The sequence below is a fragment of the Chrysochloris asiatica genome, unplaced genomic scaffold (assembly GCF_000296735.1).
Source record: "Chrysochloris asiatica unplaced genomic scaffold, ChrAsi1.0 scaffold00018, whole genome shotgun sequence".
NCBI lineage: Eukaryota > Metazoa > Chordata > Mammalia > Afrosoricida > Chrysochloridae > Chrysochloris > Chrysochloris asiatica.
The window spans coordinates 8,941,220-8,964,382 of NW_006408536.1; the positions used below are offsets into that span (position 1 = coordinate 8,941,220).

At 39.0% G+C, this 23,163-nt stretch overlaps 1 protein-coding gene across 1 annotated transcript in view; it reads right to left on the reverse strand.

The window, feature by feature from the left end:
- Positions 1–281: 281 nt before the first annotated feature.
- Positions 282–23,163, reverse strand: part of ZFX (zinc finger protein, X-linked) — a 49,265-nt gene continuing 26,383 nt past the window's right edge. The window contains exons 3-7 of the mRNA XM_006835566.1: positions 5,409–5,558; positions 5,057–5,200; positions 4,301–4,456; positions 3,637–3,777; positions 282–2,360 (exon numbers count right to left, since the gene is read on the reverse strand). Of these exons, the coding sequence (XP_006835629.1) occupies positions 1,177–2,360; positions 3,637–3,777; positions 4,301–4,456; positions 5,057–5,200; positions 5,409–5,558 (1,775 nt within the window). The 3' untranslated portion in view covers positions 282–1,176. The remainder of the gene's footprint in view (positions 2,361–3,636; positions 3,778–4,300; positions 4,457–5,056; positions 5,201–5,408; positions 5,559–23,163) is intronic.

Sequence of the window (23,163 nt, forward strand, 5' to 3'; positions counted from 1 at the left end):
ATTCTATCTAGAATCAACTTCTATTTTTCAATTACCAAAGATAATTAAAGGAAAATACCTTTATACTCTTTAAAAATACTAGTGTCCTTATTTTCCTTCTAATTCTTCACCTGAGTAGTCTCTCTGAAGAGCATAATTTACACAATGCTCTCTCATGCATCCCTGGATCTTTCACGTTATTGTAAATTTAATACTTTTCATTATAGATTTTAAACAACTACTACTTGGGGTTGTGTGTATAAATATGTAAAATAAGCAATACACACAGATACATGTTATATATATGTGTATGTATATATAATTCAGGGTACATTTACATATATAAAGTTGCAAAAGCTCCTATGAGCAACGAATCACCACTAGGAGATTCCAAACTTCAGTCCTCAGTAAGTCTCATCGGTAGTACACAACCATTCCAAGACAAAGCAGCACAGACAGAATAATAAACAGGATCGAGCAAAACGTATCAGTCAGGTTTTCTAAACATTTGCTACGCTGACAAAAGATGTGAATACTCCAAAGAAAGCCAAAGGAAGTATATTTATTTTGTCTGCTAAACGAATGAAAACTAAACACGAACCCAGTCAGTTCTTTCCTCAGTGATGCTAGGGACACAAAAGCTCAAGTAGAAACTTTCATTGTCATGTGGTTTGAAAATATTAAGCAAGACAAGTAAATGACCTCCATGTAATATGATCATTAGACCTGACCATAAACATCTCCCATTATATTAGTAAATGTCTCTGACGGTTTTATTGTGAGGAATTTGTGGAAAAAAAAGAGTCAACATGAAATACTTGCAAAGTTACTGATCTAAAGTTACCTTAACTTTAAGTTAAATGGTCTTAGAAGAGTACCATCAAGGTAAGCAAGGTAAATATTCAAATAAATACAAAATTTCTAAGATAGAAAAATTCGGTATAGAATCCGAGATTACTTTACGAAAAGCAACTTGCTTGTTGCTGCTTTTCCCCATTTATTAAACAAACTGGATAGAATTCAGAACACTCTATTGAACAAACAGTAAAAAAAAAAAAAAAAGTAACTAGAAGCAAGAATTCTATTTGTACACAGCATAAATCAATATACAGTATTATATGTGGATGAGAGTAATTGGCTTTAAAATGAATTTCTGCTTCAAGGCCAATATCTCTACAACAGTCCGTAGAAGTATTGTTAGGGCAGGCCAACTTCTTTATGGTGTCGCATTATGTGCTGGTTCTTTTCAGAAGGTCTTCGGAACCCTTTCTTGCAGTACTCACATCGGTGAGGATAGTCTTTTGTATGAATAGAAATAACGTGCCGTTTAAAGCCTGAGGCATCTGTAGTGCTATATTCACAGTACTCACATTGATATACCTTCCTGCCACTGTGCGTCTTCATATGCTTTTTAAGCTCATTCTGTTGCCGAAATCCCTTTCTACATCTCTTACACCTAAATGGAAGGTCCTTTGTGTGGACTGAGAGAATATGGCGACTCAGAACAAATGGATCTGCAATCTTAAAGTCACAATGTCTACACTGGTGCATTTTTTTACCCTTGTGGGCAGCCACATGCTTCTTGAGTTCTGAAGGCCTGTGAAAGCCCTTATCACACATGTCACACTTGTGAGGGTAGTCCTTAGTGTGAACTGAAATTATGTGTCGTTTCAAATCACTTGAGTTCGAACTCTTGTGGTCACAATGCAAACACTGGTGTGTTTTGCTTTCTTGGTGGATAAGAGCATGTTGTTGCACCTCTTTGGTATCTGAGAAAGTCAGAAGACAAATGTCACACTTGAATGGCATCTCTTTACTATGCTTAGTTTTTACGTGAGTTTTCAAGTTAGAAGAGTCTGCAGACCTATATTCGCAGTACTGGCATTGGTAGGGCTTCTCCCCAGTATGGATTCGCATGTGCTTTTTGAGCTCGGATGGGTGGCGAAAACCTTTACCGCACTCCACACAAATATGAGGAAAGTTCTTGCTGTGGACTGCCAAAAGGTGGCGATTTAATAACCCTTGCTCAGCTGTCTCGTATTCACAGAATTTACACTTGTGCATTTTGTTGGCTCCTTTCTCCTTATGCACCATTTTGTGAGTAAACAAAGCCCCCGTGTGAGAGAAATGCTTCCCACACTCATCGCATTCAATGGCCTTCTCAGCCTTGCTGGTCAGCTTGTGGCTCTCCAGGTGGTTGTGTAAACTTATCTTTTTGTTGGTCGTGTAATCACAGTCAGTGCAGCGGTACTTCTTCTTGGTCAGGTGTTCAGGGTGGTTTTTCATGTGCCTCTTCAAGAAGCCTCTCGACTTAAACTTCTTCCCACAAATCATGCAGGGATAGACGGTCAAGGGATGTCCATCAGGGCCAATAATTATTGCTAATAAAAGGAAAAGAAAAGAGCATGAGAGGTCAAAGTTCTGCTGCTTACATCAAGAATTTAAACTGTGTGCTCTGAACCTAAATTATGCTATTTGCTACTTAACATTCCTTTAACCGTTTTTTCAACGTAAGATATGTAGCCACCTAATCATAAACAAGAACCTGGTCTGGAAATTTCATTCGGTATTACTCTACCATTTTCTCTCCCTCTAGTTAAAAAAAAATTAGTGATTAATACATAACTTCTATCACCTAGTGGTAGTGGTGGTTACGTGCTGTGGAGTCGGTTCCGACTCATAGCAACCCTGTTTCGAGGCTGTAAATCTCTACGGGAGCAAAAAGCCAAATCTTTCTCCCACAGTGCAGCTGGTAGTTTCGAACTGCTGACCTTGAGGGTTCGCAGCCCAATTCGTAACCACTATGCTACCAGAGCTCCTTCTCTAGCAACTAGTAATTGACGCTTTATCAACTTAACAATCTGTAGATAAAAAATAATACTTGGCTATTAAATTGTTGCTTTGGCTATTGCAAAAATCATAATTCACATTAAGTTACAGCAATGTCTAAATATGAGGGCTTCAAAAAATTCATAGGAAAAATGCCTTATCTTTTCATTCCATTTTTCTACAAAGTTTTTGAAGCTCCCTCCTATACCTATATAATTTTAGTATGCAAATCAATTGTAAGAATAGAGCAGACTGTGGTATCCGAACCAAAGTACTTGTCCAGCTGCTCTGTAAATTATGCCTGCTTTGGTGGTGGTGGTGGTGGTGATGTGTCGTAGAGTTGGTTCTGACTCATAGCAATCCCGTAGAGGGTTTCTGAGGCTGTAAATCTTTATGGGAGTACAAAGCCTCATCTTTCTTCCACAGAGCGAACTGCAGATTCAAATTCAGACCTTGCAGTTAGCAGTCACAATACACTAAGCTACCAGAGCTCCTTAGATTCTTTAAATATATTCATTTAGGCTTAAAAAAAAAAAAAAAAGTTAACTCTTGTAACATAATAAGGGTTTTCTTTTCATTTCCACTTATAATTACTTGAGTTGAAAAAATATTTTCATCCATGGTTGATCCAGCTCCTGTTTCTTCTAATCCAAGGTAATCATTCATGAATATCACTAAATTCTTAAAATTAGATTTTCAAATTCAATACACAAAACTACCTGAGGTTTAGCAGCTAAAATGCCATCACAACACCTCTGTGGATAAATACTAGAGTTCAATCTGGGGGCTGGCCGAGAACGCTGCGCTGTGGGACTCGTGTGCCCTCACCTGTTTGGTACTGCCTGGAATCAGGTCTTCTCCTTTTCTTTGGTTTTTGTTTAGCCAGTCTGCCGAGCCCAGCAGACTCATCTATGTGCAAGAGGGCACTTGCAGTGCCATTCCGGTTTTCAATTCCATCAGAATTATTACCTAACAATGCCATTAGAAAACAAAATTATACCATATTATAAATGATAAAGAATTAGGGAGTCTTTATTAACTACAACAATGAAAGATAAGTCATGATACTCATGAATGACAGAAATTCCCCATTCTAGGTCATGGGTTTTATGAGCACATTTAAAGCATGATTGCAGGAAATGCCTAGCTTCCAAATGTAAAAATTACATTATCAGTATTTTGCCCTATGGACTCCCTTTTTGGTAAAGTCATAGGCCACATATAATCAAGATGAAAAGTTTCCGCTTAAAAGCCTGTGTACTTCTTTCAATACTTACTTCTTTGTAATATACACATGAAGGAAATGCCTGTTAACAATAAAGACCAAAAGTAGACTTTATAATCTTCCTCTACTCTTGTTTAAATAAAAACCTTACATGGTACTACCGGCATTTCAGATTTCTGAAACCTAAGACCACAGAAATGATTTTAAAACCATGAAGGCATGTTGTGAACCAAGCCATGTAAGCCTGAGAGTTGCTGTGGGACTTACCATAAGCGGCTGCCCATGCTATTGGCATGAAGGTTTTGATTTCACTGTCATCTATCGGGGGTTCGTGTGCAGCAGCTGCAGCAGCAGCAGCAGCAGCAGCATCCTCCTCTCCTACAATCACTTCCATATAGACTTCATCAGCGATTTCGGCAACATCTACGTAGAATGTTATAAAGTACTTTGTGACATGGCTTATAGATCATGAGAACGATCTTTTGATTTGAATTCAGTTAACAGACCAATAGAAAGAAGGTTTCAAATGTCATATATCTAGAAGATTGCGTTCACAGAGCAAGCACTCAAATACTTATTGAATTAATCATTAATTTATTGACTTTCACCACAATTTGTTTTTAAAGCAACACTCTGTTGTTGTTGCAGTAAGGTGCCATCTAGTCAGTACTGATTCAATAGCAACCCTATGCACAACAAAATGAAACACTCCCCGGTCCTGCATCAACCTCACAATCATCACTACATTTGTGCCCATCACTGCTGCCACTGTGCCAAGCCATCTCATTGGGGGTCTTCCTCTTTTTCTCTGACTCTCCACTATACCAAACATGATCCATGTCTCTTTGACTCAAATTAACACTCTAAGTATACATAAAGAGTCACTGAGGTATTCCCTTGGAATATGGCAGATTCAAAATCTCTACAATAATGCTACTTATTTCCATCAAATACTAACTGCCTTTTTTTAAGAGCTTAGAAAAACATAATTTTTTTTCTCCCACAAAAAGGCCACCTACTTACTTAAATCTTCATCTTCTTGTTGAGAGTCATTGACAGTCATATAAACCATCTTTTCCCTTGGAACACGAATACTGCTGTTCTGATCAAGTAGCTCAACTCCATGATCATTCTCAGGTTCACTCTCCACAATGTCTACTGTTCCACCTAGCAGAGAAGGTAAGAGCTCTGAAAATTTATTTGAAAACTTCATTTCCTGTTTCATTTATTACTTTAGACATATTTTTATGTAACTACATTGAAATTCTTTTTTAAAAAATTATCTTCAGAAAAGATTTCTAATGTTCTCAAAGTAACTTAAAAGTATAATCAGGTTGAAAAATCTGGATCAGGATGTAAATAGGTTTTCTCTTACCTAAGTCATCCTCCCCAGGGTCAGCTTTGAAAATGTAGACCTTGATGACTTCAGGGCAAGTGCCATCCACTTTACAAGGATCAATTTCTGACTCCGTGTCCATTGTCATTCCAGAGGAGCCATCGTGTTCTATTTTTCCAGCATCGTCCACTAAAAGAGGCAGAGAAGACAACACAAATAATAGCGTTTATTCACATAAAATGTTAGTTTTCAAAAGTCCTTTTTATAAACATCTTTAATATGATTCGCATAACACTGGGAAATGTCACCTAGACAAGTAGAAGTAAGATTCAATAAATACAATTCTGAAGATTTTCTAAAAATGAGATTGATACTCAGGCAAAAAATATTCTGCATAGGTGGAAAAACCCTGGTACACCAGAAAAATAATGGAAATAATGAAAGAAATAAGAGGGGGCTTCAAAAAAGTTGGTGGAAATTTTTCATTTTTCAAAATTTCATTTTCCCATGAAATTTTTGAAATCCCCTCATATAGTTATGATTCATTGTTGGTTGAACTGAATAGAACATAAAATATCCATCCAAAACTAAACCCACAGCCATCAAGTTGATTCTGACTTATAGCAAGTAAAACTGTTCCCTAGGATATCCATAACTGTAAATCTCTACAAGAGCAATCAGTCTCATCTTTCTCCCACAAAGCAGCTGGTGATTTTGAACCTCTGACCTTTTGGTTAGTAGTCTAACACTTAGCCCACTACACTACCAGAGTTCATACAAAAAAGAAAACATACCCAGCAGAGAGGATTCTGGAAAGGCAACTCAAAGGGAAAAGGGGAAATGACCAAACTTGATGGGGGGAATTGAGGGCAAGCTAAATGCCCCCCCTTCTCTCCTGAGCCTCAGTCTTAATCCCCTGTTTAACCTTCAGCTATGCTAGATAGGTCCACTAGGCTGAGCAGCAGAGAAAACATTCCTACAGTGCTTCTCAAATGGGCTCAACATGAACAGACCCGACTTTTGTTAAAAATTAGACTGTTAAATTTAGCTAGTTTTCATTAGCCTTTGCCACACTTTCTGTTGTGCTATACTTGTGTATTAGACTCTAGGCTAAGCATTGGAGCTACAAATATGAAAAAATCACGAACTCAAGAAGTTAACAGTCCAGAGGAAAAGCAAACAAGTAGTAAACAAGTGATTATTTTAAAATACAGCAATAACAATACAGCTACCACACATTAACTGGTATAGTATTATCAAGTTTAGAGAGGTTGAATATGACTTGCCAGAAGTCACACAGAATTCAAATCCCAATCCGTATGACTCCCATTCTGAGTTTGTCAACCTCTGGGGTTTGGACCATGTATTCCACGGAATATGAATGATTAGAGGTAGTGGTGATTTTTGAGGGTTAAAAATAAGAGTAAACAGTGTAACTGCGTAGAGATGCTCTCTCTCCAGGCACAGTCATACAATCAATCTAAGGCTATGGTGGTGTTCTGCTTTTTATTTTTTGTTTCTAATTTCAGTAAAATATATTCTTAAAAATTTACTACTGAACCATTCTTAAGTATATAAGAAAGTAATTTGGTGCCGTAATTACATTCACCATGTTGTGCAACCATGTGGCGGTGGTTTTAATTACTATGAAATTTGAAATTCAGTCATCTTTTGTGTAGTTTCCATCCATTATAAGCCACTGGTAAAGCCATAAATCACATTTTGACACATTTGAAATGATACTCCTGAAAATTCCTGTCATGTAGATCTAAAAATTGCATTTATCTAATCAAAACATTGAGAATATAGTTATTTCAAAAGCCAACATTATAAAGCAAAAATATAACAACAAAAACTACATTTATCTAATCAAAACATTGAGAAGAATATACATATTTCAAAAGCCAGCATTTTAAAGCAAAAATATAACAACTTATCAAATATGGCTTCTGACTTCAAGACCATCATCCATACTTCAAATAAATTACTTGCAGAAAAATGCTTACAGACAGTAACCTGAAACCTTCATATTTTTTCCATTAGCCAACACAAAACCCACAAAATTAAATCCATTTTCTTCAAATGCAAGGAGCAAGAATTTCCATGTCGTTTTGGTCTGTTTCTGACACTGTACCATCATTAAGTAGCAAACTACATTTTCATCTACCTTTGTTTCAAAACCAAACATGTAACTTAAAAATATGATTGGTGATCAAGAACAAGACAAAGATAAGCATTCTCAAAACTGCTATTCAGCACTGTACTAGAAGTCCTAGCAAGATCAGGCAAGAAAAAGAAACAAAAAAGTATCTAAATCAAGAAGAAGGAAGTAAAACTATCTTTTTTCACAGATGACATTATCCCATGTATACAAAAAAAAAAAAAAAAAAAATCAAATATTTCACAAGAAAGCTATTAAAGTTAATATATGAATTCAGCACAGTGGCAGAATATAAAATCAGTCAGGTTTCTATGTATCAGCAATAAGCAAGTTGAAAAGGAAATTAAGGAAACAATTCCATTTATAATAGCATATAAAAGAATAAAATACCTAGGAATAAATTTAGCCAGGAAAGTGAAAATTGTCACTGTATTTTTATACATTGAAAACTGTAAAACATTACTATAGGAAATAAAAAGACAACCTTAATTGAAAAGGCATTTCATGGTCATAAATTAGTATTTTCAAAATGTAATCTATAAATTCAATGCAATCCCCATCAAAATTCAAAAAGTCTTCTTTGCAGAAATGGAAAAGTCAACCCTCAGATTTATATGGAATGAAATGGAAAAACTAATCACCAACTTTATATCAAAAGTTGTTGTTAGGTGCCGCTGAGTCGGTTCCAACTCATAGCTACTCTATATACAACAGAATGAAACATTGTCCAGTCCTGTGTCATACTCACAACTGTTATGTTTGAGCCCATTGTTGCTCCCACTGTTAATTCATCTTGTTGGAGATGTTCCTCTCTTTCGTTGACCCTCCACTTTACCAAGTACAACGATGTCCTTTCTCCAGGGACTGGTCCCTCCTGACAATATGTTCAAAGTACGAGAGACCAAGTCTTGCCATCCGTACTTCTAAGAACATTGTAACTTTACTTCTTCCAAAACAGATTTCTTTGTTCTTCTGGCAGTCCAACATACTTTCAATATTCTTCACCATTACCATAATTCAGATGCATCGATTCTTCTACAATCTTCCCTATTCATTGTTCAACTTTCACATGCCTATGAGGCAACAGAAAATACCATGTATATCTTGGGTCAGGCTCACCTTAATCCTCAAAGTGACATCTTTACTCTTCAATTTTAATGAGGTCTTTTGCAGCAGATTTCCCTAATGTTGATTTCTTGGACTGCTGCGTTCATGAGTGTTGATTGTGAATCCAAGCAAAATGCAGTCTTTGACAACTTCTATCTTTTCTCCATTTATCATGATATTATTTATTGGTTCAACTGTAAGGATTTTTGTTTTCTTTACATTGAGGTGCAATTTATACTGAAGGCTGTGGTTTTGTTCTTCAGTAATTATTTTAAGTCTTCTTCACTTTCAGCAAGCAAGGTTCTATCATCTGCATATCACAGGTAGTTAATGAGTCTCACCACCATCCTGATGCCACATTCTTCTTCATACAGTCCAGCTACTAAGATTATTTGCTCAGCATACAGACTGAATAAGGATGGTGAAAGAATACAACCCCGGCACACACCTTTCCTGATTTTACACCAGTGTCCCCTTGTTGTGTTCAAACAATTGCTTCTTGGTCTAGGTATAGGTTCTTCATAAGCACAATGAAGTGTTCTGGAATACCCATTATTTGCAATGTTATCCACAATTTATGATACACACAGTTAAATGCCATTGCATAATAATAGTCAATAATGCATAAGTAAACATCTTTCTGGTGTTCTCTGCTTTCTGCAAGACCCATCTGATAATCTACCCTCCAAGCTTCTTCACCAATTCTCACTTTAGCCATCCCTCCCTCCCCTCAGCACTCTCTACTTCTCTGCTGGGTTCAATAATGTGCTGCAATCGGCATACAGAACTCAGACTATACTCACAATTGTGGGATTTATTTGAGAGGTTAACAGGTTACAATTCAGGGTCTGAAATGCTCAGGACCCAGTTCTCCTAGTCAGGACAGCCTCGTCTCAGCTGTGCCCACAGGCAGGCCTCTCTCTAGCCCCTTGGCTTCTGCCCTGCTCAGGCTATGTTACAAAGCTCCTCAAGCACTGCTAATAAATACTCAAAGGGTACTCCAATTTGCTGTAGGCCTCAGCCCAAAGGTACCTGGCTCAAGCTCCATGGGCCAGCAAACCTAGTTCCTCCAATTAAGTGCATGGAGGCACCCCACTTCAGAAGTGATCTTCCTGCCTGAAGGTACTCAGTTTTACTTGTTCACTGGGCTGAAAGTCCACCGCTCTGTCTTGTGCCCTGGCTCTTGGTTCTGCTGCTGTTTGTTGTTCCTCTGTTGCTTCTCTTGTGTCACAGCGTTCTGTCCCTGCATCGAGGAGGCTCAATGCACACGGATTTCAGGGTCCAAAGGATGTGCTCCACTCCTGGCTCTTCTACCTTGATGGTAATGCAATCCCCCATTCCTGTTTCTGAGATGGCTCATTTTATACCCACGTTAGGGTTCCAAGTTTTTACAATCACAATTAACCCTTTTAATAGTCGTTCACAACTGAATCATAAAATTCTATTAGCATCTTCTCCCACCTCCTCATACCCATACTCATTAGGAAAAACAGTTTGTTTGGTGAGAGTTACAAAGACTATGTATGAATAGAAGAGCCACACGAAGTAATTCACTGCACTGCAATTACATATAAAACCTTCTAATAACAGTAATAACAAACAATTAATTTATGAATGAATACATAGGTAAATGGAGTCCAGGTGCCATGCTTAAAGACTACATGAGAGAGAAGAACTAGATGATGCTTGGATACCACTATCAACTGCTTTGACCAGGATCACAACAGAAGGTCCTGGACAGAGTGGGAGAAAAAGGTATATCAAAATACAAAATAATAAAAATGACCAGGCTTACTAACCTGGTCGAGTCTGAGCCTATGGATCTTAGATACTCTTCAAACTATGGACCTTAGATCGACTTTTAGCTAAACAACAAACAGGCCTATCTATACAGTCAACAATAACACCCGTGAAGAATGTATTCCTCAGGACAATCAACCGTATGAGAGTAAAAGGGCAGAATTTGCCCCAAAACAAAGTTCAAATGGCAAGAAGGGGCTGGAAGAATGGGTGAAAAGAAACAGGGGACCCAGAGAGTAAGTGTCAAGAGTGCTGTTGCATTGAGGAGATTTCCACGAAAGTCACAAAACAAAATATGTATAAACTGTTGAATGGAAAACTAATTTGTTCTATAAACTTTCACCCAAACCACAATAAAATGTTAAAAAAAAAAAAAAAAAAATTTAATTACATGTAACAGTAAGGGACTCAGAATGGTCAAAGCAATCACATACAAAAAAAGAAGAGAGTAAAGGACTCATACTTCCAGATCTCAAAATCTAAGTAAACAACAGAATAGACCAATGCAATAAATATAACTGGAGAGTCCATAGTTCCACATCTATGATCAGTTAATCTTCGCCAAGAGCACTCAATCCATCCCATGGAGAAATAATAGTCTCTTTAATAAATGGTGTTGGGCCAACTGGATTTCCACATACAAAAGAAAAGAATGAAGTTTAACCCATTACTCACACCATATATGAAAACCAACTCAAAATGAATCAAAGACCTATATGTGAAACCAAAGACCACAAAGGAGTCCTGGTGTGGTGCTGTAGGATAAACACTGAACCTGGAGGTCGGAATGAACTGCAAGGTTGGTAGTTCAAATCCACCAGCTGCTCCTCAGAAACCCTATACAGGATTGCTATGAGTCAGAACCACCTCGATGGCACTAAAAAACAACAATAATAACAAAACCCTAAAAGTCTTAAACAATAGAATCTAAGATATGACACAGAAAGCAAAAGCAACCAATGGCAAAACAGACTGACAGATAAAAATGTAAATTTTGTACATCAAAGGACTTTATCAACAAAGTGAACCTATAGACTGGGAGAAAATTTGGGGGAACCATTAATCAGATAATGTATACCAATGGTGGACAGGTTTTAGCTGAGCTTCCAGACTAGAAAGAAGGAAAGGCAGACTACTTCTGAATGTTTAACCACTAAAAACCTCATTAACAGTAGAGCACTGTCAAACAGCACCAGAATTTTAAATATTGAAACATGATGAATAGCACCAGAATACTGTTGTCAAGCTATACCGACAGAAGACGAACACCTCATAGGTTGAAAGGCACTCAAAATATGACTAGGGAAAGCTGCCTCCTCACAGTGGAGCTGACTATGACGACACTGAGGAGTAAAGCCTTTGGGATCTGCATCTGCTGATAGGGCACAACTCAAAAAGAGGAGCAACAGTTGCAAACATCCATTAATAATCAGAACATGGAATGTACGAAATATGAATCTAGGAAAATTGGAAGTTGCCAAAACTGAAATGGAACACATAAAGAACAATATCGTAGGCATTAGTGAGCTAAGTGGACTGGGACTGGCCATTCTGAATCTGGGAATGACAAACTGAAGTGGAATAGCATCACATTCATTATTAAAAAGAACATTTCAACATCTGTTTTGAAGTAAAATACTGTCTGTGATAGGATAACATCTATACACCTACAAGGCCGACCAGTCAATGCTATTATTATTCAAATTTATGTACCAACCACTAAACCCAGTGATGATGAAATTGAAAAATTCTACCAACTTCTTCAAGGTGCTTTGGTAGCGTAGTGGTTACGAATCGGGCTTCTAACCTCAACGTAGGCAGTTCGAAACTACCAGTCGTTCTGCGGAAGAAAGATGAGGCTTTTTGCTCAATCAAGATGAATTGATGATTACTGGTGATTGAAATGCAGATTGGAAGCAAAGAGGAAGGATTAATCGCTGGAAAATCTGGCCTTGGTAACAGAAACAATGCTGGAGATCCCGTGATAGGATTTTGTAAGGCCAATGATTTTTTCACTGCAAAAACACTTTAAAATAGCATAAAAGATGACTGTACACATGGACCTCACCAGATGGAATACACAGAAATCAAATTGATTACATCTGTGGGAACAGATGGTGGAAAAGCTCCATATCATCAGCCAAAACAAGGCTGGGGCAGATTGTGGAACAGACCATCAATTGCTCAAATGCAAATTTAGGCTGAAGCTGAAGAAAATTAAAACAAGTCCATGAGAGCCAAAAAATAACCCTGAACATATCCCACCTAAATTTAGAAATCATCTCAAAAATACATTTGATGCATCAGACACTAATAACCAAAGACCAGAATAGTTGAGGGATGACATCAAGAACATCATACAGGAAAGGAGAGCGAAAGGGAAGGAGAAAAGAAAATGGAGCTCCTGCTTTCCAATTTCCAATGGGAAGGTGTTGCCTTGACTAGGGAGATGCCTGGTTCTGACTATAGGGACTACACTAATTGCCGATGGAAAATAGTGCATTGGGACAGTAAGGGAGAAGCAGGAAGTACAGTTACTGTTGAGTCATTTTGGGCCCACAGCGACCCTATGTACAATAGAATGGAACAGTGCCCAGTCCTGTGTCATCTTCATAATTGCAGCTACACTTGAGCCCACTGCTTCTGCCACCATGTCAATCCATTTCCTTGGGAGTCTCCCTCTTTTTCGCTGATCCTCCACTTTACTAAGCATGATGTCCTTATCCAGGGACTGACTGTTCCCTCCTGATAATCTGTCCAAAGTATGAGAAACAAAATCTGGCCATCATGGTTTCTAATGAGCATTCTGGCTGTACTTCTTCCAACACAGATTTGTTTGCTCTTCTGGAAAAAAAATTTTTTAAAAAAAGAACACTATACAGGAAGAAAGCAAAAGGTCATTAAGAAAACATGAAAGTAGGAAAATACCAAAATGGTTGTCAGAAGAGACTGTGGAACTTGCTCTCCAGTGTAGAGATGCTAAAGCAAATGGAAGAAATGAGGAGGTACAAGAGCTGAACAGAAAATTTCAAAGATCAGCTTGAGAAAACAAAGTCAAGAATTATAATGAAATGTACAAAGACCTGGAGTTCGAAAACCAAAAGAGAAGAACACACTCCGCATTTCTCAAGTTGAAAAAACTCAAGAAAAATTTCAAACCTCGACTTGCAATACTGAATAACTCTATGGGCAAAATACTGAATGATGCAGAAAGCATCAAAAGAAGATGGAAGGATAGGCAGACCAAATGTTATTACAAGAACAAGCAAGCTGCTTGCCCAGGAGATATCAAGGCAAGTGGTCAGGTCCCCTCAGTGCAAACCCCCTTCTAAAACTAAGACTCAATGGGAATACACACTCTGATTGGTGACCATGTTCGTCACTGATAAGGGGAAGTGAGAGAAAAACAGCAATGAAGCTGCAAGCTAAGCCCTACAACATGCAATAGACTCCTGTGAACCCGGATGGAGACTTGGTTGGCCAGCAGTGTGGCAAGACCTGGGGACTCCTGGGCCCAGAGTCAGTGACATAGCCACAGAGGACTAGAGTGGAGAGGGAAGAGTCAGGCTGATAAGAAGAGAGGGCATATGCACAAGAACACCCACACTTGCAGATAATACCCATTTGACTTGGCTTCAATGACTGGATGATCAGAGCTCAACTAGAAGAAAAAAGAAGAGGAAAAAAAGAGTAACCTGATACAATTTGATGAACTTGACCTACACCTATGGATACAGTAGCTCAAAAGAGGGAAGAAATCTTTACAGCAAAGATCATTCCCACCCCACTCCTTACACAGAGTAGACAGGGATGGGCAACTTGGACATTGGCTACCCAAAATGAGGGGGCTACAAAGGCAAGAAGTGACTGGCTTACAAGCTTTCAAGAGGGAACCTAGATTCATAGGGCCTGGAGGAAGGTAGAATCTCCACTGAGTAGTATCCCATCTGTCTAGGCGGGGCTGATGAAATGAAATGCAGATAGGTCTCTTGTGATACAATAGTGAATAATTGTTATCAGGACTGATGTGAGCATTGGAAATATAAAGGTAGATGTTTTGCAGCAAGGAGGGGAGTGATTAACTTTTTAGTCTAGGAGTGGAGGTCCCTGGGACCATCAAGGGAGAAGAGAGGAGAGCGGGACCTTACCCAGAGAAAAAGTGATGCCTGAGATGGCGGCAGATACAATGATGTGGAGAGATGGAGCCGCTGGGGACTTTAGACACAGAGGGAGAAGGGCTGTGTGCTGACGACCAGTGGGCAGGCTTGTAGTGTATACCCTTTGGTTGGTTGATGATGCATGAAGGGGATTGTAACCATGGCAATGAAACGATATACAATACAATGAATGTAAAGCTAATGTTCTCCCATGTAAACTATCACATAATTCACAATAAAACATTAAAAAAAAAAAAAAAAAAAAGATGGAAGGAATACACAGAGTCATGTACCAAAAATAAACGGTAGATGTTCAACTGTTTCAAGAGGTAGCATATGATTAAGAGCCAGTGATACTGAAGGAAGAAGTCCAAACTGCACTGAAGGCATTGGCAAAGAACAAGGCTCTGGGAATTGATAGAATACAAATGGAAATCATTAAACAAACTTATGCAGCACTAGTGGTACTCCCTCATCTATGCCAAGAAATGTGGAAGACAGCCACCTGGCCAACTGACTGGAAGAGAGCTACATTTGTGCTCATTCCAAACAACGGTGACCCTACGGAAAGAGGAAATCATCAGACAATATCATTAATATCACATGCAAGTAAAATTTTGCTAAAGATAATTAAAAAACAGCTGCAACAGGGAACTGTCAGAGGTTCAAGCCGAATTCACACAAGGATGTGGAACGAGAGATACCACTGCTAACATCAGACAGATCTAGGCTGAAAGCAGAGAATACCAGAAAGATGTTTACCTATGCTTTATTGACTATACAAAGGATTTCAACTGTGTGCATCATGAGCAGTTATTGATAACATTAAGGAGAATAAGTTTTCCAGAACACTCAATTGTGTTCATGAGGAACCTGTACATAGACCAAGAGGCAGTTATTCAAACAGAACAAGAGGACATTGAATGGTTTAAAATTAAGAAAGGTATGCGCCAGGGCTGTATTCTTTTACCATACTTATTCAATGTGTACACTGACCAAATAATCTGAGAAGATGGATTATATGAAGAAGAATGTATCATCAGGATGTGAAGACAGCTCATTAACAACCTGTGATAAACACATGATGCCAACTTTGCTAGGTGAAAGCAAAGAGGACTTAAAGAAAACAAAAATCCTCACCACTGGACCAATAAATAGTATCATGATAAATGGAGAAAAGATTCAAGTTGTCAAAGACTTAATTTTGCTTGGATCTACTGTCATCACTCAAGAAAGCAGCAATCAAGAAACCAAATGGCGTACAACATTAGGCAAATCTGCTGCATAAGACCTCTTTAAAGTATTCAAGAGCAAAGGTGTCAGTTTGAGGACAAAGGCGCACGGGACCCAAGCCATGGTATTTTCAACAGCTTCATAAAGCATGTGAAAATTAAGACCATAAAATAATTGATGCATTTGAGTAATGGTGTTGGAGAACAATATTAAAAGTACCATGGTCTGCCAGAAGAACAAATAAATCTGTGATGGAAGAAGTAGAGCCAGAATGCTCCTTAGAAGCCAGGATGGCAAGACTTCGTCTCTCATACTTTGGACATGTATCAGGACCAGTCCCTGGAGAAGGATTGGTAAAGTGGAGGGTCAGGGAAAAAGAGGAAGACCCAGTGAGATGGACTGTCACAGTGGCAGCAGCAATGGGTGTAACAACTATTAACAGCAATGTACAGAACAGGGCAGTGTTTTGGTCTGTTGTGCATAAGCTCACTATGAGTCAGAACTGACTTGACAGCATCTAACACCACCATCTAACAATAAAAAATTAAAAAAAAGAAGACATACACTTGTTAATAAAGTATGCATTTTATTATATAAGGCAAATTAAAAGGAAAGTCACGGGGAAAAAGCAAAAGTTTGTTAACGTACATTCTAATATTATATTAAATTGAACTCTAATGCAGTCTTTAACACAGCATATGAGCTGTGTTAGAAATAACCAGCAAACAATGTACTGTATACCAATAGCTGCTACAGAAACAAAGACAGAACACCTTCCTCAATCTGAGAGAAAGAGAAGGGCAGTTATTTCAGGAAAATGATAGAGCAGTAACAAAAGTTGGGAGGCAGGAAACGACATGACAGTAAGGGAATGCATCCCTCAACATTGTGGGAATTTGAAGGGTGAAGTGTGATATGGCGTGTGATGGGATTTGTGGCTTGGATGCTAAACCAAAGCTAAGTCAAGGAGGCCTCATGTACCAGGCAGAAGGGCTCAGACATGATCCTGGTAGGTCAGAGGTTTCTCAGTCTATACAACCATGAGAATCTCTTGGGAGAATTTAAAAACATAGGGCCCCGCCTAGCAGTTCCACAGACTCTGAATCTGTAGGAGAGAGGGGACATGAGACAGGTAGGTAGGTAGACACATACATACATATATAGGTTGATTTAGAGACATCTCACACCAGGAATCTGATGTAAATGTTGGGAGCTTTATAAGCATAGCAGCGACATGGTCAAGTTGGCATTTTAGTGATACCATCTTGTTGGCCTTGAAAAAGGTGGACTGGAAGGGAGCAAGCCATGAAACCGAAAGCCACTTATAATAACACAGGTGAGACGATGAGGCCCTGAACCAGGAGAGAGGCAGGACACATGGAGAAGTGGCTGAACATCAGTCATAGCTTAAAACTAAAATGAGCAACTGTAAACTGTAAACTCAACATGACGAAGAAGTTAAGGGTAACCTTGGGTTTTTTCATGTAAGTAACTAAGTGGCTGGAGTAAGGAATACAGAAAGAGTAAGGTGAAGATCTCTTTTCTTGTACGTCCAATTAAAGATCCAATGGGTAAGCAGCTTCCCTCAGAGCCAGGTGCCTGGCCTTGTGGGCTAATAGCACCCTTTACCCACTTTTTAAGCTTTGATTGTAAGGTTTACATGGGAGAACATCAGCTTTACACTCATCCTATTGTATTTTGTTTCATTGCAATGATTACAATCCCCTCCATGCATCATCAAATAACCCCAAAGGGTACACCCCACAGCCCTTCTCCCTCCCTGAGTCCAGTGTCCTCAGCTGCTCCATCTGTCCATGTCACTGTCTCTGACTCCATCCCTGGCATCACTGCCTCTCTGGGTAGGGTCCCGCTCTCTGTTCTTCTCGTTTGATGGTCCCAGGGACCTCCGCTGCTGGGCTGCAAAATCAATCACTCTCCTCCTTTTGTCAAAAAACATCTACCTCTATTTTTTCCTAGCCTCACAGTCAGAACTGATGGCAATTATTCACTATTGTACCACAAGAGTCTTATCCCCATTTCCTTTCGCCAGCCCAGTCCCAACAGATTGGAAATCATTCAGTGGTGATTCTACCTTCCCCTGCCCCGTCTGGAACGAGGCTCCCTCTTGAAAGCTTGTAAGCCAGTCACTTCTTACCTTTATAGACCCCCCCCCCCCATTTTGAATAGGCAATGTCTAGAGTTTCCCATTCCTGTAAACCCTGTGTACCAAGGGGGTGGGAGTGATCCTCACTGTAAAGATTTGTTCCCTTTTTTGAGCTACTACATCCATAAGTATAGGTAAAGCTCATCAAATTGTAGCAGATTACTCTTTTTTTCTTTTTTACCCTCTTCTTTCTTCTTCTAGTCGAGTTCTGATCATCCAGCCATCGAAGCCAGGTGCAGTGGGTACTATCTGCAAGTATGGGTGTTCTTGTGCATCTCTCTCACTTCATATCAGCTGGATGCTTCACTCTCCACTAGAGTCCTCTGTGGCCATGTCATTGCCTCTGGGCCCAGGAGTCCCTGGGTCTTGCTGTACTGCTGGCCATCCAGGTCTCCACCCAGGTTCACGGGGGTCTATTGAATTGAATGTGGTCGGGCTTAGCTTGTAGCTTCATTGCTGTTTTCACCCCCCTCTTCCCTTATTGGTGACCAACGTGGTTACCAGCCAGACCACATGCCTGCTCATGTATTCCCCTTGAGTCTCAGTCTTGGAAGGGGGTTTGCTCTGAGGGGTCCCGACCATTTGCGTTGATGGCTCCTGGGTGAACAGCTTACTTGTTCTTGTAGTAATCAATCAGACTGCCGTTATTGTTTCAGATTTTTCCTGCCAGTCTTTCTTTCACAAAGTATCTTCTGTTCTTCTAGCCGCTGCAGGCTGGTCTACTCGTCCTTTCCAATACCCACTTCTTTTTGAGCCATGTTCACTGTATCTTTGCTGTCTGGTTTGATACCCCTATCTTTCCCATGGAGAGAGCAGAGTCTGTATCTTTCATTACTTGATTTTTTTATGACACAGTCTGGTGCCAGTAGACACTTAGAGCATTGATGAATTAATGATTCAATGAGGGACTAAGATGTGAAACCAGCTGCTGGGTGTTCAAGTCTGAAAGCTGAGGGCTGATGAACAGATTGGAAGCCTTAAAGCTCAGTGTCAGCTAAGCCTTGAGATAACACATGAGAATCTTCAGTGCAAGGAAAAGGGTGGGCTGAAGACAAGGTCCTTGAAAACAAGGTCCCGAGGAATGCTATAATTTAAAGGAAGGACAGGAAGAATTCACAAAGGAACCCGAGAAGGGAAAGCTAAAAAGGATGGTGGAAAAGTAGAAAGAAAGAGACGCTAAATGTTGCAGGAATCCTAGTAAGGCTCAAAGCAATAATGTGGCATGCTCTGCACTGGCTGTACTAGTCACCCAGAGGTCATTGAGAGAGGTTTAGTGACGGGTTCATGGGATCAGACTGCATTGGGTTGAAGATTCAATGGAAGGTGTGAATTCTTCAAGAAGTCTAACTTTAAAAAGAACAGAGGGGCAGTAACTAAATTGGGAGTAGGATCAAGGACTTCTTTTGTCTAATCGGTAACAAATCCTCAAGAATACTCAATCTGTGGGAAAAATAATACAAAAGAAAGGAAGAGGCTAGGATCAGAGGACTTGGTGAAATACTAGATCAAGAGGCTGACAGCAGGAGCAAACATGGAGGAGAGACTTGAGGATAGGAATCTGTCTAGGGAAAGGGGAAGGTTGGAATGCAAAAAGTTGGAGGAGCTCATGGCTGCTGGCTTCAGCCTATATACCTGGGGGCTTCAAAAAGTTTTGGGGAAATTTCTCTTTTAATTCCATTTTTCCATGAACTTTTTGAAGTCCCATTGTATGAAGTAGAAGGCAAGGACTTTGGTTAACAGTTCAAATGGCAGACTACATTACGAGCTTGAGAAGCTTGAGAAATGAGGTGATCCAAGACAAGCTTAATGATAATCAATGTTCAGAAAGATCATCTGGTTAAACTCTCGGCAGACAGAGTGTATGGGGTCAGACTGATAAAGAACCCATTGCTGCCAAGTAGATTTTGACTCAAAGCGACCCTATAGATGAGAGAACTGCCCAATAGGGTTCCTAAAGCTGTTATCATTACAGAAACAGCCAGCCACTTCTCTCTCCTCCCATGGAGCGAGCCACTGGTATTTTCAAACTGCCAGCCTTTCGGTTAGCAACCAAATGCTTAACTACTGTTTCACTGGGGCTCCAATTAACATTGACTTTTAAATAAACTCTATTTAGCTACTGGACTTCTGGTATAGCATTGTAGGAACAGAATTGGACTGTGAACCACAAGGTCGGCAGTTCAAACCCACCAGCTGCTCCTATACAGAGTCGCTATGAGTCGAAACCGACTCGACAGCACTTAATAACAACAATTTTACTATTGTTTATTTATTTATACAAATAAAGTTATTGGACTTCCTATATTAAAGTATCATGACTATGTTTTATTATAAAAGAAAACTTTTATTTTCATTTGGGGGGGTAGGGTTAGAGGTATTTTGTCCTGATTTCTGTCCTAACATGTGCTTATTACCCTTTTTCAAAGCTATTCAGCTATTTTATGACACACCCAGCTGAGTAGGCCAGAGTTATTTTCTTAAAATTGGCTCTGCGATTATATATTCCTGCGTGTTTTTGTGTACACCAAAAAAAAAAAAAAGAAGCAAAGCAAATACTGTTAACTGATGATGCAGACAGGTAATTATTGTAATGAAACAAAATACGGTAAGTTGAATGCAAAACTGATGTACTCCCATATAAACAATCACTCAATTCACAATAAAAGCTTAAAAAAAAAAAAAGTGGTTCTGGAATGTGAAACAAAGATAGCATTAAAACGATGGTGGGCTAAGCAAATCAAATAGGCGAGTCCAGAATAAACATGTTAACATCTCCAGAGAACTCACCTCTCAAGAGTTTGAAACTACTGATCAAATAGGTCTCTCTAGTAAACTTGGTCAAAACTAATTTTTAACAGGTACTGGAAAATCAAATGTCCTTGTGTTTGCAAAGAACAAGGTAAGGCTAGCTGTTTTTTCACATGTTATAGTCTGCCAGTACCCATAAAATGAACCTTTGGTGACTAGAAAATCTAATCATTTTGAGTTCCCAAGGTGTTGTACTGGTAGGTGCTGTCAAGTTGGTTTGGACTCATAGCAACACAGTGTAGGGTTTCTGAGGAGCAGCTGGTGAGCTTGAACTGCCAACCTTGTGGTTAGCAGTCCAGTGCCTATTCTACAATGCCAGACCAGGACTTGATAGGAAAGACTTTTTTGTTTGCTCGCATATAGTCGTGGGGAAACACACTTCAAATATACAGGCCTACTTGAGATAAGCAGAGACACTCTGCTTTAGATAAAAGCAAAATTCTCCTTCAGAATTTCACCTTGAGAATTTGCCCCACTAAATTCAATCTATGAAATTATCCTGAATATGAAATGCTATAGAAGTGACTTACTAAGAAAACAAAATACCACCTTATGGTCCTGTTACGTAGTCAAAATCTCTCTGTGGTTTTAAAACTGCCATTACAAATGAATTTTAACACAGACAAAGGAGGCTCGGATAAAACTGAGTCATCACACACATGATTTCTACATTAAGTGCCTTCTTCCAATGTTGTAATGAAGAACTAGCGCTTTAGAATAAGGCCTCTCCAAAATAGAAGAACATAATTCCAGAAAATTAACACTACTTCTATTAATAACTACCATTTGCATGGCATTTTGCGATTTCCTTCACATTGCTATGTATTTTTATCTCATCTGATTCTCATCTTTCCCAGATAAAGAAATAGAGGTTGAGATGGTATGTGACTTGCCCAGTGAAGGGTGGGGAAGGCAGTGAGGAGATGTCTGTCTTTAGAACCCAGACTTATTCTCACCTTCTGATTTTTAAAGAAATGCATGTTCACTACATAAAATTTAAGATATGAAAGAGCAATTAACAATAATTCCACCACCCAGAGATAAACACCATTGTTAATAAATGGTCCTCTCATTTTTTGAAGAAAAACTGGGATTTGTACATTGTACGTAGTTTCTCTAAGCCTTATGTATAATAGTCTTTACATGTCATCCAGCATTTTAAACATCAATATTGAAATGAACATTTGACTTATCAACAATCTTATTAGTAATAGAAAAACTTGCGTACTATAAAATATAGGTTTACAGTACACTGCTTCAAGGAAGTTTCAGCATAACTCTCTGAAGACTTAAAATTAGGGAATAGTTCATTGCATTGCTAACAGGCATTATGGGGGTCTAAAAATATGGTTCATGATGATTTCAGAAAACTAAGGAGTTTCTGGAATAAAACTACTTACTAGGGGGCCAAAGAAGGAGAGCGAGAGATCATTTCAAGTGAATTGTTTGCTAAAGGAATGTTAACCTATTTTTTTTTTTAATTGAAAAAAAAAAACAAACACATGGTTCTGATATGTACTTGGAGCACCAGGTAAACACTGATACGTATAGGTTTTACAAAGGATATTTGTATACGGGAATCCAAGTGTGGTAGGATAAGCACTAGATTGCTAACTGAAAGGTCAGCAGTTCAAACCCACCAGCTGCTCCCTGGAAACCCTATACAGGGTTACTATGAGTCAGAACTGACTTGACAGCACCTAACAACCACAACATTTGTATATGGGTATTTATTTACGTTTGCTGAAAATATATTCATGAATATGGAGGCGCTTACAATGGACAAAGTTATGGAAACTTCTCAGACATAACCAAACACCTTGTGGAATGAGTCTGAGCCTTAGGGCTCAGGACTTTAGTCTCTAAGGACAAATAGGTCAAATGGCGTAACATAATCCATAAGACAATGTCCTACATCATACTTTAATGAGGAGCAACTGCAGTTTTAAAAGCTTGTGAGCAGCCATCTAAGGTGCAACTATCGGAAGACAGAAAAGTGATTGAAAACTGAAAAGGCATAGAAATAATTAGTTCAACGGACCACATGAAAATCAGTCTCCATGACCCTGAGACCAGAAGAACTAGATGGTGCCTGGCTACCACTACCAAATGCTCTAAACGGGATTACATTAGAAGGTTCTGAATAAAGTGGGAAAAATATGTGAACCAAAACTCAAAATCACACACAAAAAGACCAGGCTTACTAGTCAGACAGAAACTGGTGGAACCCCAAAGATTATGTATGGCTCTTAGTCATCTTTCAAGTCTAGAAATTAGCTCATCCCAATGACTCAATTTTTAGCCAAAGATTAGACAGGTCTATAAGGGGAACAATAACACTAGCAGGGTAAGCACATCTCAGAA